At 61.0% G+C, this 13,606-nt stretch overlaps 2 protein-coding genes across 5 annotated transcripts in view; one reads left to right on the top strand and one right to left on the bottom strand.

The window, feature by feature from the left end:
* EVC2 (EvC ciliary complex subunit 2) overlaps window positions 1–3,422 on the bottom strand; it is an 85,098-nt gene extending 81,676 nt beyond the window's left edge. For 2 of the 4 annotated variants that reach the window (XM_089326923.1, XM_070068045.2), the window contains exons 1-2: window positions 3,159–3,421; window positions 2,208–2,262 (exon numbers count right to left, since the gene is read on the bottom strand). In XM_089326923.1, coding sequence (XP_089183049.1) covers window positions 2,208–2,262; window positions 3,159–3,413 — 310 coding nt within the window. In that variant the 5' untranslated portion in view covers window positions 3,414–3,421. Of the gene's footprint in view, window positions 1–2,207; window positions 2,263–3,158 lie in introns of all 4 variants that reach the window. The other 2 variants (XM_089326924.1, XM_070068044.2) reach the window with 2 other exon arrangements.
* Window positions 3,423–5,098: 1,676 nt separating this feature from the next.
* Window positions 5,099–13,606, top strand: part of EVC (EvC ciliary complex subunit 1) — a 53,449-nt gene continuing 44,941 nt past the window's right edge. The window contains exons 1-2 of the mRNA XM_070068037.2: window positions 5,099–5,454; window positions 10,529–10,657. Coding sequence (XP_069924138.2) covers window positions 5,278–5,454; window positions 10,529–10,657 — 306 coding nt within the window. The 5' untranslated portion in view covers window positions 5,099–5,277. The remainder of the gene's footprint in view (window positions 5,455–10,528; window positions 10,658–13,606) is intronic.

The raw sequence follows: 13,606 nt of genomic DNA, 5'->3' as shown, positions 1-13,606 counted from the left end.
AGGGAGGTCAGAGGAGCCATCTAAATGACACGGGTACGTGGAAGGACTGACTTAGGGGTGTCAGATGCTGAAGGTAAGGCAGCTGTACCCACTGGGTGACCGAGAGAGATCACACACCTGAGCCTTCCTTACCACGTGTCTTCCACTCACACACCGACTGCTGGGGCAGGCGCATAGCACGGCACCTGGGGTGAGCCAGTCTGTCTCTCTCTGCCTTTCAGACAAACTTAAATGCTGGGGCCAGCATTGTGGCGTACAAGGTAAGATGGCCACCTGCAATGCTGGCATCCCACTTGAGCACCAGTTCAAGTCCCGGCCGCTCCATTTCTGACCCGGCTCCCTGTTCATGTACCTGAAAGAGCAGTGGAGGATGGCCCAAGTGTTCAGGCCCCTGCACCTGTGTGGGAGACCCTAGATGAAGCTCCTGGCTCCTGGCTTTGGATCGGCCCAGCTCCAGCTGTTACAACCATTTGGGGAGTGAACCAGCAGATGGAAGACCTCTCTCTCTCTCTCTCTCTCTCTCTTTCTCTTACTCTCTCACTAACTCTGACTTATTCAAATAAGCAAATAAATCTTTAAAAATGTTTAAATGCAAATTATAGTTCACAACGAATGTAGTTTTAAAAGTCTGTTCCCTAGTCTATTGAGAGCAAGCTTTTCAAAGTGCTTGAAAAATCTACATGTAGGAAAACAATAAATACTGGAGAAACAACAAGGCAGAACTGGGTCCCAGGTAAAATTAGTCTTTTTTTCCCCTGAATGGCTCCCCTGGGAGGTGCCGCTCACAGAGCTGGGATGGGGGTCACGGTCTCCATGGTAAACCATGCACACAGGAAAGCCACAGCCCTGCCGGGACACAGGGGACACCGTACCGGGTCAGAGTCACCAGGGTCCGAGGACACGCACTGCATGGGTGCTGCCGAGAAGCGACATCACCCTGGCCCCTTGGGCTGCCGGACAGGTGCCTGTCAGCAGGCTCTCTGGACACAAAATGTGACAGCCACCTTCAGCTCTGTGCACCTGCTGCTGCCCCTCCCCGGGCGCCTCCTGGACCCCTGGCCCCATGGAAGCCTCGAAGGGGCTCCCTCCCTCCAGGGAAGGCCCCTCCTGTCGCCTACACTACAGAGAAAGGGGCCCACCAGGACCCCAGCCCTTCCTGGACCCTGGGATTCTGAAAGCAGGCACAGAGCCCAGAAAACTACTGCATCCCCCAGCCCCCGTGACAGCACAGAGACAGCCAGGGGGCCCAGCCGAGCTCCTGGGAAAAGTCGCTTCCACCTGCAAGGTGGGCTGTGGGGCTCCTGTGCCCCGGGGGACCACTGCCCCAGCAACACCACTGCTACCACACGGGGAAAAGGCACCTGAGGGGGAAGCCGGGCAGAGGAGAGAGAGGCCATGACGGGAGGGGAGAGGCGGAGCTGCCAGGACCCGGTGCTGCTGGCTCAGACCCTCGAGCCAATCGGCAGCCTTGTGCTAAGTCAGTGGCAGTGGAACTCCGCTCTGTGTGGTTGACGGGATAAAGGCCCCCAGAGACACTCGGGCCCTAACCCCATGACCTGTGTGCGTTACTCCGCGGCAATAGGGCCAGAGCAGGTGTGATTGAGCCAGGGTCCGGAGTCGGGACGGTCACTGGGGTGAGGCAGCGGGGGCCTGAACAGACTCATGGGGGTCCTTGTGAGCGAGACAGACTTGACTGACCTTGGCAGGGAAGACGGCGCCCTGGCACTGCCCCAAGACGCGATGTGACCCTGCTGGCTCTGAAGGCAGGGCAGGCAGGCGCCATGAACAGGAATGCAAGGAACAGGGCTGCAGGAGCTGCCACGGCACGGCGAGCGAGCTCCTCCCCCGGAGTCTCCCCAGGGAGTGCAGCCCCACTGGACCCGGACGCTGGCCCCGGGAGGGGGAGCCTGAGCTGGGGCTTCCGGCCCCCAGAGCTGGGACAGATGAATGCATGCTGCTTGAAGCCACCAAGCTGGTGACGACTCGTTAGAGCAGCCACAGGCAGGGGTGCCCGGCGGACCCGCACACGTCAGACCCTCTCCGCAGTGTGCTGGAAAGCTCCGGCCGGGGCTGCTCGGGGAGCCAGGGATGGACCCACCTGCCCCAGGCAGGGAGACACTGCGAGGACCGGCAGGCAGGGTGTCAGGGGGCCCTGGTGTTCCATTTGTGGTCAGAACAACGAAAAGTCAACCAGAAGAAAAACGCACCTGCAGTCTTCGAGGGAGAGCTTCCCTCTCCGGGCCAAACCGCGCGGCACAAGTCCTAAAAGAGGCGAAAGACGCAGTCATTCACGGAAGAACACGTGGGTCAGAAGCAGACGAAAGCAGCAGCGCCCACGTCCACGGCCCCACGACCCCCGACGTGCCCAGTGGTGGACTGAAAATGCTACGAGACAGAAGTGTGTCTGCTGAACGGGTACGGACTCGGTCCCCTTGTTCCTCGCTTTTTCCCCCAGCACTCACGTTGGGCTAAATGCTCCAAGTCACCTGGGGATGATTTAAAGCGCACAGGAGGATGTGCACGGCGCACAGCCAAATTCCACATCATGTCAGGCAAGGGGCGTGGGCATCCGCGGGGCGTCCAGGAACCCATCGCCCATGACTACTGGGGGATTCCAGCTTTCAGAGGACTCACACCGGGAGGACCTGCACCTCACGCCCAACACGGCCTCCGGGCCCAGGGTCAGCTGGGCACACTCGCAGCCGTCTTCCAGGGAGCCGGCACCAAGCAGCTGCCATTTCTGAGCCAGGCAGGCCTGGGCGTGAATCACAGCGGGAAAGCCTCAAGCCTCGAATCCCCCCAATCCTGCGAGTTTACATAGACCGGGCCAGGAGAGCGGGGCTCTGGCTGGCAGCATGGACTCGCTGTGTGTCCCTGGCACAGCCTCTCAGCCTCTCTGGACTTCTGATCCTCCAAGCTTCCACCCAGCTTGCTTAGCCTCCTTTAGAGACGAAAGATTGTCCAAACAGAGCCTGGTCGAAGCCTCCTGGGTTTTCCAGGTACACGCGGGACGCATCTACGCAACCCCAGGCCATCCTACGAGTTCCGTGCCTCCCAGCCTCGAATTCCGGCCCACACACAGGGCCCTCCCAGGCGAGGGTGCAGACCAAGCCGGGCCGCCCCCGTGAACCCCGGGGCGGGGCGCGGGACCTACTTACCTGCGCCTTCCGCTCCGGCCGAGTTCCCGGAGCCCGGAGATCACCCGGGGGAGGCTGCGCGCCCCAGGGGGAGCCGAGGTCACACGGGCTGGCGGGGAGCCCGCCCTGGACCCCCAGCGCCAGGGCCGCGGCCAAGAGGCCCCCGGCCAAAACCCCCGAGCGCCCATTGCCCATCAGGGCCCGCGACCCCCAAGCGGCGGGCGCCAGAGACTCGTCCCAGCTTCCGGACCCCAGGCCCGCCCCGCCGCCGAGCATGCTCAGTGCGAGCCGCCAAGGAAAGTTTTTTTGGAACAAACAGGCGCATCTGGAACCGGGCTGGCGGCGCTGGGCGGGAGGCGGGAAGGGAGGGAGGGAAGGGGGCTGGCGCGGGTCGCAGGCGCCCGGCGGCCACGCGTGCGGTCGCTGGAGCCCTCCGCGGGGGCTGGCACCGGGCAGCAGCCCCTTCTAGGGGCAGCCTGTCCGGACTTGACCGGGAGCGGGCGATGGGGATGAGCACTGGGCGGTTGTGGCGCTCGGGGTGCCCCCGCCCCGGCCGTGCCAGGAAGAAGAGACAGGAGGAGGTGGGTGCGGGCTCTTGCTGCCTTCCCCGCTGTGTGACAGGAGAAATTCAAATAAACAACTTTACGACCAAGTGAAATGCGAAATGCAAAGACTCGCGAGCGTTTCAAGTCTGAAAACTCAAAGAAATAGCCCGGGAAAGCCGGAGGTGTGGCGACCCTGCACGTGTCCCAGGGCCATGGAGGTGCTCGGGTGGCAGGGACCCACACAGGTGGGAACACGCCCCCCCAGGGGAGCGAGCCCCTCCTCCCTCTCCGTCTGTTGCTGTCTACTCCAGGGGGAAGGAGTCAGATCCCTGGTCCCTCCAGTCTCCAGGGAGAAGGAAGGCTTAGGAACCCAGTTGCTGTCTTGCCCCGCCTGCAAGGGTGGGTGAGGAGAGAGTGAGATGACCTGGAGGCTGGAGCTGAGCCCACAGGTGCACTTCCCTGCTGCAGCTCGTCCCGTGGAGCCCTGCCCTCGCAGGGAGTGAAGTTCCGAGGAGTGAACACATGAGCCTGTGTGTGGGGGCATTGTTTGCACGCATGCGTGTGTGTATGAATGCACCCATGGCTTGTGCATGTGTGTACAGTCCCTTGTGTGCATTGTGCACGTGTGTACGTGTGCATGTATGTTCATGTGTGTGCAAGTGCCTGAGTGTGGGTGTGCAAGTGCATGTGTGTGCGTGTGCACGCGTGCATGTGTGTTGTGTGTCTTGTGCATGTGTGTGCACGCGTGCCTGTGTTCCCGGATGCACCCCTGCGCCCAGGCCAAGGGCGGCATCCGGCAGCTGCTCCGCGAATCTTTCCTCCAGGAGAGAAGAGATGAACTCAGGTAATTATTTCTCCGCCTACAAAGCCTGGGTGCGTGTTGCGGGGGCCAGGGTGCGGGTTCCTGGGCCTTTGTCCTGCTTGCGGCCGGCCAGGTCCCTGTGGGCGCTGCAGTCTCCCTACAACGCGGGGTGGGAGGGCCACGCTCTAGTGGGGACCCCCGTGAGGTCTACCTACAGAGAAGGGCACGGACCGTCCAGGGATTAGAGCGGGCGGGCGCACAGGCGGTGGCGGCTGTGTGGCCAAGGTCGGTCTGCGGGAGAGGTTAGGGGCTTGGGCTGGAGTCAGAGCTGTCTTTGGACGCGCAGGGGCCCTGGTCATGGGGACGGGCTGGTGACAGCATTCATCACAGAAGGAGGTTGAGAAAGTTCATAAAATCTCGGGTTAAATGCTTAGCAGACCTAAATGGCTCGATCCACTTACGGGAGCCGCGCCTTCTCGGCCATTGGACGCCCCCCTCTCCCCGGAGTCTCCTCCGGAAGGGACGGGCGCCTCTCGGGCATGCCCAGTGCGCCGGCAGGGCTGGGCCGGGGGCGGCTCCAAGTTTTGGGCTGACGGCCCAGGCTCCTCCCTCCGCCTCCGCGGAGCCTAGAGGCGGGAGAGCGCACCGAGGAGCGGCGGTCCCGGCCGGGAAGGCGTCCAGCGCGCCGCGCCCTGGCCCAGCCGGCTCCTGGGCCCGCGTCGCCGCGCTGGCGGGCTCGGGCAGCGCACGGCGGCGGGCGGGATGCGGGGCGCGCGCTGCCTGAGTACCCCCGATGGCCGGCGGCGGGGCGGCGGCGTGCGCAAGCGACGCGCGGCTGCTGCTGAGCCGGAACGCGCTGCGCCCGGCGCCCGCGCTTTTGGCCCCGGCCGTGCTGCTGGGCGCCGCGCTCGGAGTGGGCCTCGGCCTCTGGCTTGGCCGCCGCGCCGGCCGCCTGCGCCTGCGGCACCAGGTGGGTGGGCCAGCGGGCCGGGGCGCGGTCCTCCTCCTCCTCGGGGTCCCTTAGGCGGAATCGCGCGGGCCTCGTGCGCTCGGGTCCCGCGTCGGGTCCCCTTCTGCTCCAGGCCGGAGTCCCAGGCAGTGATTTGGGAGGGAGTCGGCGGAGCGACTTAAAAGGCACCGGGTGGAGTCCCCTGCGCCTGCCTACTAGGCTGTGTGATCTCAGACAGCAGCACCCACCCCGAGGGACCCTAGCCTCGCCGTGGCACCGGGGTTTGGGCAGGAGGCAGACAGGGCGCTCAGCTCAGAGCAGTGGGTAGGAGTGGGTGTCCACGCCTCCCTCTGCCTGCTCCATCATCCGTTCACTCCAAACCTGCACTCAGTTCACCGGAACACCTGGGGGTCACTGGCCCAGGGCCTTCAAAGCCAGCGCGAACAGGTGACAGCGTTTGATGATTGCACAGCCGGGCATGCGAGAAATGACAGGGCCAACATTGATCCAGGGCAGGCTGTGTGCCAGGCCCCTGCCTGAGTCTCTCACTAATCCAGAGCTCTGAGTGGGTGCCGGTGCACCTCACCGTGTTGCATGTGCCGAAGCAGGCACCGGAGAGAGAGAGAGAGGTTAGGTGGCAGTGTCGCTGGTGGACGTGTCCAGGAGAGCTGTCCCCCTGCCACTGGTGTCGCTGGTGTCGTCCAGTAGCGCGGTGACCGCTAGCGCCGCCCCTCACACCGTCTGCCTCTCTGAGGGATAGAGCTGGGTCGGGGATGAGTTGTTTTGGGGCAGAGCCGAAGGAAACCCAGGCGCTCTCCTGGGCAGGGTTGTGCGTGCCGGGGGAGTGCTTTGTTGGGAAGGGCTGCAGCTAACGTGGTGCAGCGTGGGTGCCTTCGGGTGCACAGATCCCGCTGGGGTTTGGGACAGTGACTTCCCCTGGGAGGAGTAGAAGGGGAGTAGTAACCCCCAGAGCCTTTGCCTGGTGCCAGGCACTGGCAGAGCACTTGTGGGCATTTGCTTCTATTTTTTATATATGTATATGTATATATATATATATATATATATATATATATATATATTTATTTGTAAGAAAGGGAGAACTTCCATCCAAGGTAATTCCCCCAAATTCCTACAATGGCTGGGCTGGGCCAGGCCAGAGCCAGGAGGCAGGAGCTCCATCCGGGTCTCCTGTGTGTGTGACAGGGACCCGGGTACCTAGGTTTCCCCAGCTGCCTCCTAGGACGCACGTCAGCAGGAAGCTGGATCCTAACTGGAGATGGGGTGTGAGTGTTCCAAGCGGGGACTTAGCTGGCTGAGCCCCAGGCCGTTTGGTCCTTAGCCTCAGTCCAAGCCTCTGAGTAGGAGTTAGCTCCGCTTTCTGGAGAAGCAGTTGTTACTTTGTCCAGGGTCATGGGCTGTCAGCAGTGGGACTGGGTTTCTGAGCCCCAAAGCCAGAGCCTTCATCATCTGCTTTTGGTGAGCTGGTGGTTAGCACCCCATTTGGTCGCTGAATCAGCTGAGGCTCCCAGGTTGACCAAGCTGCTGGCATCACATAGCTGGCAGTTGAGGGTGACCATGGCTGAGAACGTGGTGGTGGCCACAGAGGGGGATCTGGCGCCAGGGCAGGGCTGAAGGGATTTTCCTAGGATGTGATGGGACCTCCAAGAACTTCCTGTCCAGTGGGCCATCTCCCCTCGTCCTGGCCTCTGTTTCTGACATCTGACAGCATGCTTCTCCAGAAAGCACCCCCCTTGGCTCCCCCAGCAAAGCGTAGGGTGCAATGGGAGGACCGCGGCTTCCCTTCCCTGCAGCCCGCAGCCCAGCCCAGCTGCCCCACAGGCCCCCAGCCTGCTCGGCAGCCGCAGGAGCCCTCTCCCTGCTCCCCAGACACGGCTCCTGCGCTCCTGCGCTTCTGTCCTCTCTGCCTGCGTGACCTTGCTCCCCGCTGGCCCTGCTCAGCCTGGGGTGAGCTGGGACGACTGGGGAAGCGTCCCCAGGGACCCCAGGCACCGCGCCTTGGTGCTTCTTGGACACTTTCTATCCTACTACTCCAAGATTTTATCTTGCACCACTTCCCTGGTGTGTGTGTGGGTTCTTCGTTGTATTTATCTCATCCTTAAAACATTTCTATCTGCACCCAGATTGCCCACACTTGTCCCTGAAAGTGTTTGGGTACAGCAGCCACACTGCTGCACACACCCACGTGGAAGCCACCTTGGTCACGCCTCCAGCTGTCACCTGGCTGATGTGTGTCCCCTCACTAAGGAACTAGTGTTGCCGCAGCTTACGGCTCTGGGCGACAGCCGCTGCCTGCCCCCAGGGAAAGGGAGGAGGCCTCATCTCCCCGTTCCTTGCAGGTGCAGCCTCCCGGCACCGCTGTGGGTACAGAATAATTAGCAATGAATCGCGGTCGTGTTCCCACGGTGATCGCTCTGGAAACATCGTCCGCTCTTACATCCACACGGTGAAGATTAGAAGCGTTTTCCTTTCTTGCACAATGTTCTGTTTTCCCCTGAAATCAGCACTCGTTTTTGTTTTGTTTTGTTTTTTGTTTTGTTTGAGTTTGCCTGGATTCTGTGTACTCAGCACTCACTTCTCACCAAACTCTCCCCTCCTTCTGTGCATCTCAAGACTTCTGCGTATGATTTGGACGCAGTCGATGTTAGACCCTTTGTATCTTCTTGAGCAAAACGTCTCTCCCTGCTCCGGTTTGAGCTGGTTGTTCTCTGGACCACTGTATAGTTTGCACCAGGTCAGCAGCAGCAGCCCCTGGAGCCTGATGGAATGCAGGTTCCTGACTCCTACCCCAGGCTCACTGAGCCAGGAGGCCTGGGATGGAGCCCCACAGCCCTCAAGCAAACCTTTGTTCTTGGCCTGGGAGTCACCTGCTCTGGGCTTTCCCTGTCACCAGGAGCCTTGAGGGGAGGGGCGTCCTGCTGGGACTTACCTCTCTCCTGGCAGGACCCTGTCTGGGGACCCCAGCACCTGTCTTTCTTTGCCTCCTTCCTGGTGAAGCCGGAGCACCTCCTCCAGTAGCCTTCCGAGAAAGGGATGGACGAACTCTTGAGCTCCTCTGTGTGAAAGCATCCATCCCCTGTCTTTAAGCTTGATGCGGTGGATTCATTAGTGAGAGAATTCTGGACTGGAAGTCATTTTCCTCTAAAGTTATGCAGGCGTTTTCCGCCGTCTTCCAACTTCGCTGAGAAATCTGGTTCCATCCCGCTCCCCGATGCTGTACGTGAATCTCGTCTTCGTTTTTCTGCTGTGGATTCTGGAAGGCTCTTGTCTTTGCTCCCGGCGTAAGCAACTGCCCCAGGGCGGGACTTGGTGTCATCCAAGGTGCTGGATACTATGGTTAGGGTCAGGTTGGGTCTCTAATTGTCTTCTTCTCCCTCCAGTTTCCCGTCTCTTTGTCTTTTTCACACTGCTTTCTGCGAGACTTCGCAACATTATGCTTGTATTGGGTTTTTGATAATTTTAGTCTCCAGGAGCGTCTCTACCGTCCTGTCCGCACGTTTGTGAGTGGAACATCTCATCCCTCTTAGGGTAGCGTAGTTGCTCGTCCTGTCTGCCTCCACCGCTTGTTTGTCTTGGGCTCTGCCCTTCATATCGGAGTCTGTCCCTCACACACTAGTGTTCCCCTGGAGGGTGAGTGGGTCCCTCCTGGGGGCTGTGGGGGATCTCACTGGTCCATCTTTAGGGTCAGCTACAGTTGCTGCCCCCCCAACCCCTGGCCGCATCATCTCCTCTCTCTGCCCGAGTTGCGCCCCAGCTGCAGCCACTGGAACCTCTGCGGGCTGTGTCTGCCTCGGGTCTTCACCCTCGCTGTTCGCTCTCCCTGGACCACTCTTCCTGAGCCATCTCGGCAGCTTGCTTCTCAAACAGCAGCTCGTCCACAGGCCGCCCCCTGTCCTCCCCGCTGCCTGTGTGTGCATTTGTTTCCGTCTCTCGCTGGAACATGAACTCTGCAGGCAGCAGCCTTGGGCGTTGTGTGCCTTGCTCTGCTCCCAGTGCCCAGGGCAAGGCTTGGCGCATAGCAGGTGCTCAGCGACAGCTGCCAACTGGCATTTCTGCAGATTCTGTCGGGGAGCCACTGGTGGCCAGAGCGGGAGCTGATGGTGTCTCCGACACAGCCCACTGCTAAATGCACACGGTCCTCCTTCGTCTGACCCACTGAGGACACCGTGGCACCCAGAGCCGCGGTGTTTTTGTAGCCGATTGTCAGGAACGTTGTTTGTTTCTGTCCCGAAACACCGTGTGTAGCAGAGACTGCCACAGAGCTCACAGACGACAGCACCAGAGCTCACGCCTGGCTGAGCTTCTCAGACACACATTCGCTCTGTAAGGCAAATAAAATAAAATAAAAGGTATCCCAGGCGCCTGTGCTGGGGATGCCACACAGCACGCCAGCTCCACCGCAGAGTCCCGAGGCCCAGGGCACCCATTCACGGCTCGGGAGCCGAGGCAGGGCGGGAGGGCCCTGCTGCTTCAGCCTCGGCCGAGGGCGTGCGTGTCGGGCAGCTCGGACTTCCTGCGCTGCATGGGTCCACGAAGGACCGTGGCAGCGCCCGAGTCTGGATCTTGGCCGGGACTGGCTTCAGCACGGAGGTATTTTGGGAAACATAGAACCCACGCATGCTCATCAATTTAGGCTCCCAAGAGAAGTCGCTTTGGGGTTTGAAGGCTAAGCAATTTCCTTAAGAATCATCCAGGGCCGTTGTTGACAGCCACAGAGAAGTCAGTCCTTGTGGTCAGTTCACGGGGAAGTCAGTCCTCGTGGTCAGTCCACGGGGAAGTCAGTCCACACACCTCTGGGAAAAGCTGTGAGCCCCGAGCCGCTCACGCCCAAAGTGACCCGAAAAGAAAATGGGGCGATCGTGGCTCCAGGCCTTGGGGCATGCTGAGCTGGGGCCCAGGGACTGGGTGGTCTGGAAGGATGTGCGTGGACCCCAGGGGGAAAGGGATGGGGTGGAGGAGGTGGGCGGTGCCACAGGCGAGCAGAAGTGGCTGCTGGGAGTGGGAGTGGACAGCCCGATGGGCCGGGCGCGGCTGCTTGAATCCACTTCTCCGCTTCTTCTCCACCTTTGGGCTTTAGAAAGACGACGCTCAGAGTCTGCTCAGGAGTTTGGAGTGCGACACACGGACGCCCTCGGAATCCGGCTCCCCGTCGCGGAGGAGAAGGAGGGAAGCCCAGGCGGCGCCCCGGGACGAGGAGGCTCTCACTGTGAGTGACGCCTGCGTGTCGACTTGCGAGGCGCGGTGGGTGCCCGTGCCCCGCCCGGCGGCCCAGTGTGCTGCACCCGAGCCTCTGGCGGGTCTGGATTCCCACCAGGCTCCTGCGTTCAGGGCTCATGTGTGCACAGTGAAATACACAGGTGGGAAGTGCGCGGTGTGATGAGGCGTGAAGAATGCACACAGCCTTGTAGTCAACATCGTCATCAGCTCAGAAAGTTCTCCAGGGCCCCATTGTGCACATCAGCGGCCTCTCCCCCCTCGCAGCTGCACACACATGCACGCACACACATGCACACATGCGGTCACACATACATGCAGACACATGTATGCACACACGTGTGCATGGACACGCATGCTTGCAGACACACATGCACACATACAGACACATGCGTGCATGGACACACACACATGCACACAGGCACCTCCAGAGGCAGCCATGGCTGTGATGTCGTCACCCTGCGTGGAGTTTGCTGTTCTGTGCACACGGAGCCCTGGGCCTCCTAGCTCTGAGATGTGTGTGTTGGGCCCTGAGTGTCCACGACTTGTCCCTGTTTAAAGCTCCGAGGTGGCCGCCGTGGGGACTGTCCAAGCTGCCCGTGCTCCACAGAGGGCCGGCTGCCAGGTGCACGGGGCTGTTTTCAGGGTCTGGCTCCTGAGATCAAGGCTGCCATCGGCATTTGAGTGTAAGTCTGTTTCCATTTCATTGTCTGCTTTTAAGACAATACCTAGGGGTGGGCGTGCTGGCCTTGGCAGAGATGTGAGAAGGTGGGTGCCTTGTTCCCTCCTCACCAGCACCTCCCTCCATGCCACCCAGCCTGAGTGAGCTCTGTGGGCCCAGAGGGTGCGACATTCCCAGCATCTGGGTCTTCAAGAGCGAGTGCCAAGTGAAAAGCAGAAACTTAGAAAGGAAAGGAGGCGGGAAGGAGGGCGGGAAATAAAGGAAGACAGGCGGAGAGGTGGATGATACAGGATATAGCGACAGATGCCCGGGGGAGGGGGAGAGGAGCCAGCTTGCTGTGCACCTGCTGGCCTGCTCTGTGTCCTGCCAGCGTCACGGCGTCCGACCCATGCAGTTCTCCCGGCAGCCGCCTTCGGGCTGGTCTTGTTTCCCTCCTCACTTTCCAGGTGAGGAAGCCGAGGCTCGGGGGGTCAGATCACACAGCCGACGAGTGGCCACGCTGAGGTTTGTCCCTGGGTCTGCCTGGCCCTGCCCTGGGAGCTCTGCCGCTTTCCCCCACACCCTGTGCCTCTTCCAGGCCTGTTCACAGCCTCAGCTGACGGGGGGTGGGGGGGCTGGTGGACTTAAGTGAATTTCACGGAACTTTGGAGTCAGCAGGAGTGAGCTTCCGAGTCACCCTTACCCTCGCTTCCCGAAGATTCTGACCGCAGGGCTGTCCCTGCCCTGTTGGCAGGACCCTGTGGAGGGAGCGCTGCCCAGTGGGCTGACCCCAGGTCTGTAGGGGCGGGGAGAGCCTGCAGTCCCAGGAGAGGGGCTTGTGGGGGTGGGGTGCACCTGCCCGTGGGTGCTGTGTCCCTGGCTCCTGCTGTCTGTCCCTGTTTGTGTCCGTCTGTGTCAGTGCTTCTCTCTGCGTGGCCTGTGTTCCGTCTCGTTCCAGTGGGCATCTGTGTGGCCTGTGTTCCGTCTCGTTCCACAGGCATCTGTGTGGCCTGTGTTCCGTCTCGTTCCACGGGCATCTGTGTGGCCTGTGTTCCGTCTCGTTCCGATGGGCATCTATGTGGCCTGTGTTCCGTCTCGTTCCACAGCATCTCCGTGGGAGTCTGTGTGTCTCTGTGAGTCTGGGATACTCAGGGTCCCCCGACTCTGCCTGTCTTCCCCTCCCCCCAACCCCGTCTCTGCTACTTTGCCCCATTGCCCCTCTGAGCAAGTTGAATATCGTTTATGCAAAATATCCGGAATCAGCAGTGTCTGGGGTTTCAGACTGCGGAATATTTGCGGCTGCATCCTGAGACCGCCTGGGGCGGGGAGCCTCTGAACAGGACCCGCGTCCGGGGGGCGTGCGCGCCTGGTGCACAGAGCCTGGCCGCCATCTCATAGTCTCCTTGGTGCACCCGTGTGTGGACTGCAGCCCAGCACGTGAGGTCAGCTGTTGGATCTTCCCACGTGCTGTGTTGGTGCTCAGAAAGTTTTGGATTCGGGGACATTTTAGGTCTCGGGTTTGGGGTGTAGGAAAGTTCACTGTGGCTATCAGAACCGCGCTCACAGGAGGGAAAACAGGTGTCCACGCGAAAGCGCAGCCACAGGCCTGCGTGGCTGCACCGTCACGGTAGCTGAGCTGGGCGGACAACACCCGTGTCCAGCTGCTGCCCCGTGGGTGATGAGCACAGCGTGTGCTGTCCCTGCGGTGGCCACGGGAAGGAACGAGGGATGGACGCCTGTGGCGACAGGACTGGGCCGGACAGCGAGAGAAGGCAGTCACAGGCGGCCACAGAGGCAGGACTCCAGCCGCATGACGTCCCAAACAGGGAACTCGGTACAGACGGACGGATCTGTCAGTGCCAGCGCCTGGGCTGAGGACCCGAGGGTACAGCACTGCTCTGTGCACGCATCAGTGCAGAGCCCGGCAACTCTCCCGGGGCCTTTTTCAGGGTCCGAATTGCATCTCAAGAAAGCTGGTAGGAAGAGAAAAAGCCACCATGTGTGAGGCTCTGAGCGTGATGACAACAGTCCTGGCTGTGGCTTCCAGAACCTGTCTGAGGCGCCCCACCCCCAGGCTGGGCGTGAATGCCTGTGTTGGGGGGGGGGGCACATCTTGCAACCTCCCAGAAGCATAGCTCATTTTTTCCTGCCTGGTCATGTTGTCCCTGTTAAGGGTTCAGCTTGGGTGCCCATGACCAGGCTAATCATTGCCAGCAGTTAAGTTAGAGACAGGGCTGTTCCACACACTTCTGCAGCCTGAGCTCATCAGGGTGTGTGGGC

The sequence above is a fragment of the Oryctolagus cuniculus genome, chromosome 2 (assembly GCF_051225735.1).
Source record: "Oryctolagus cuniculus isolate XC-2025 breed Fujian yellow rabbit chromosome 2, ASM5122573v1, whole genome shotgun sequence".
NCBI classification, from domain to species: domain Eukaryota; kingdom Metazoa; phylum Chordata; class Mammalia; order Lagomorpha; family Leporidae; genus Oryctolagus; species Oryctolagus cuniculus.
Note: the sequence above shows the minus strand (reverse complement) of the source record. Positions and strands in the feature narration are given on the sequence as shown.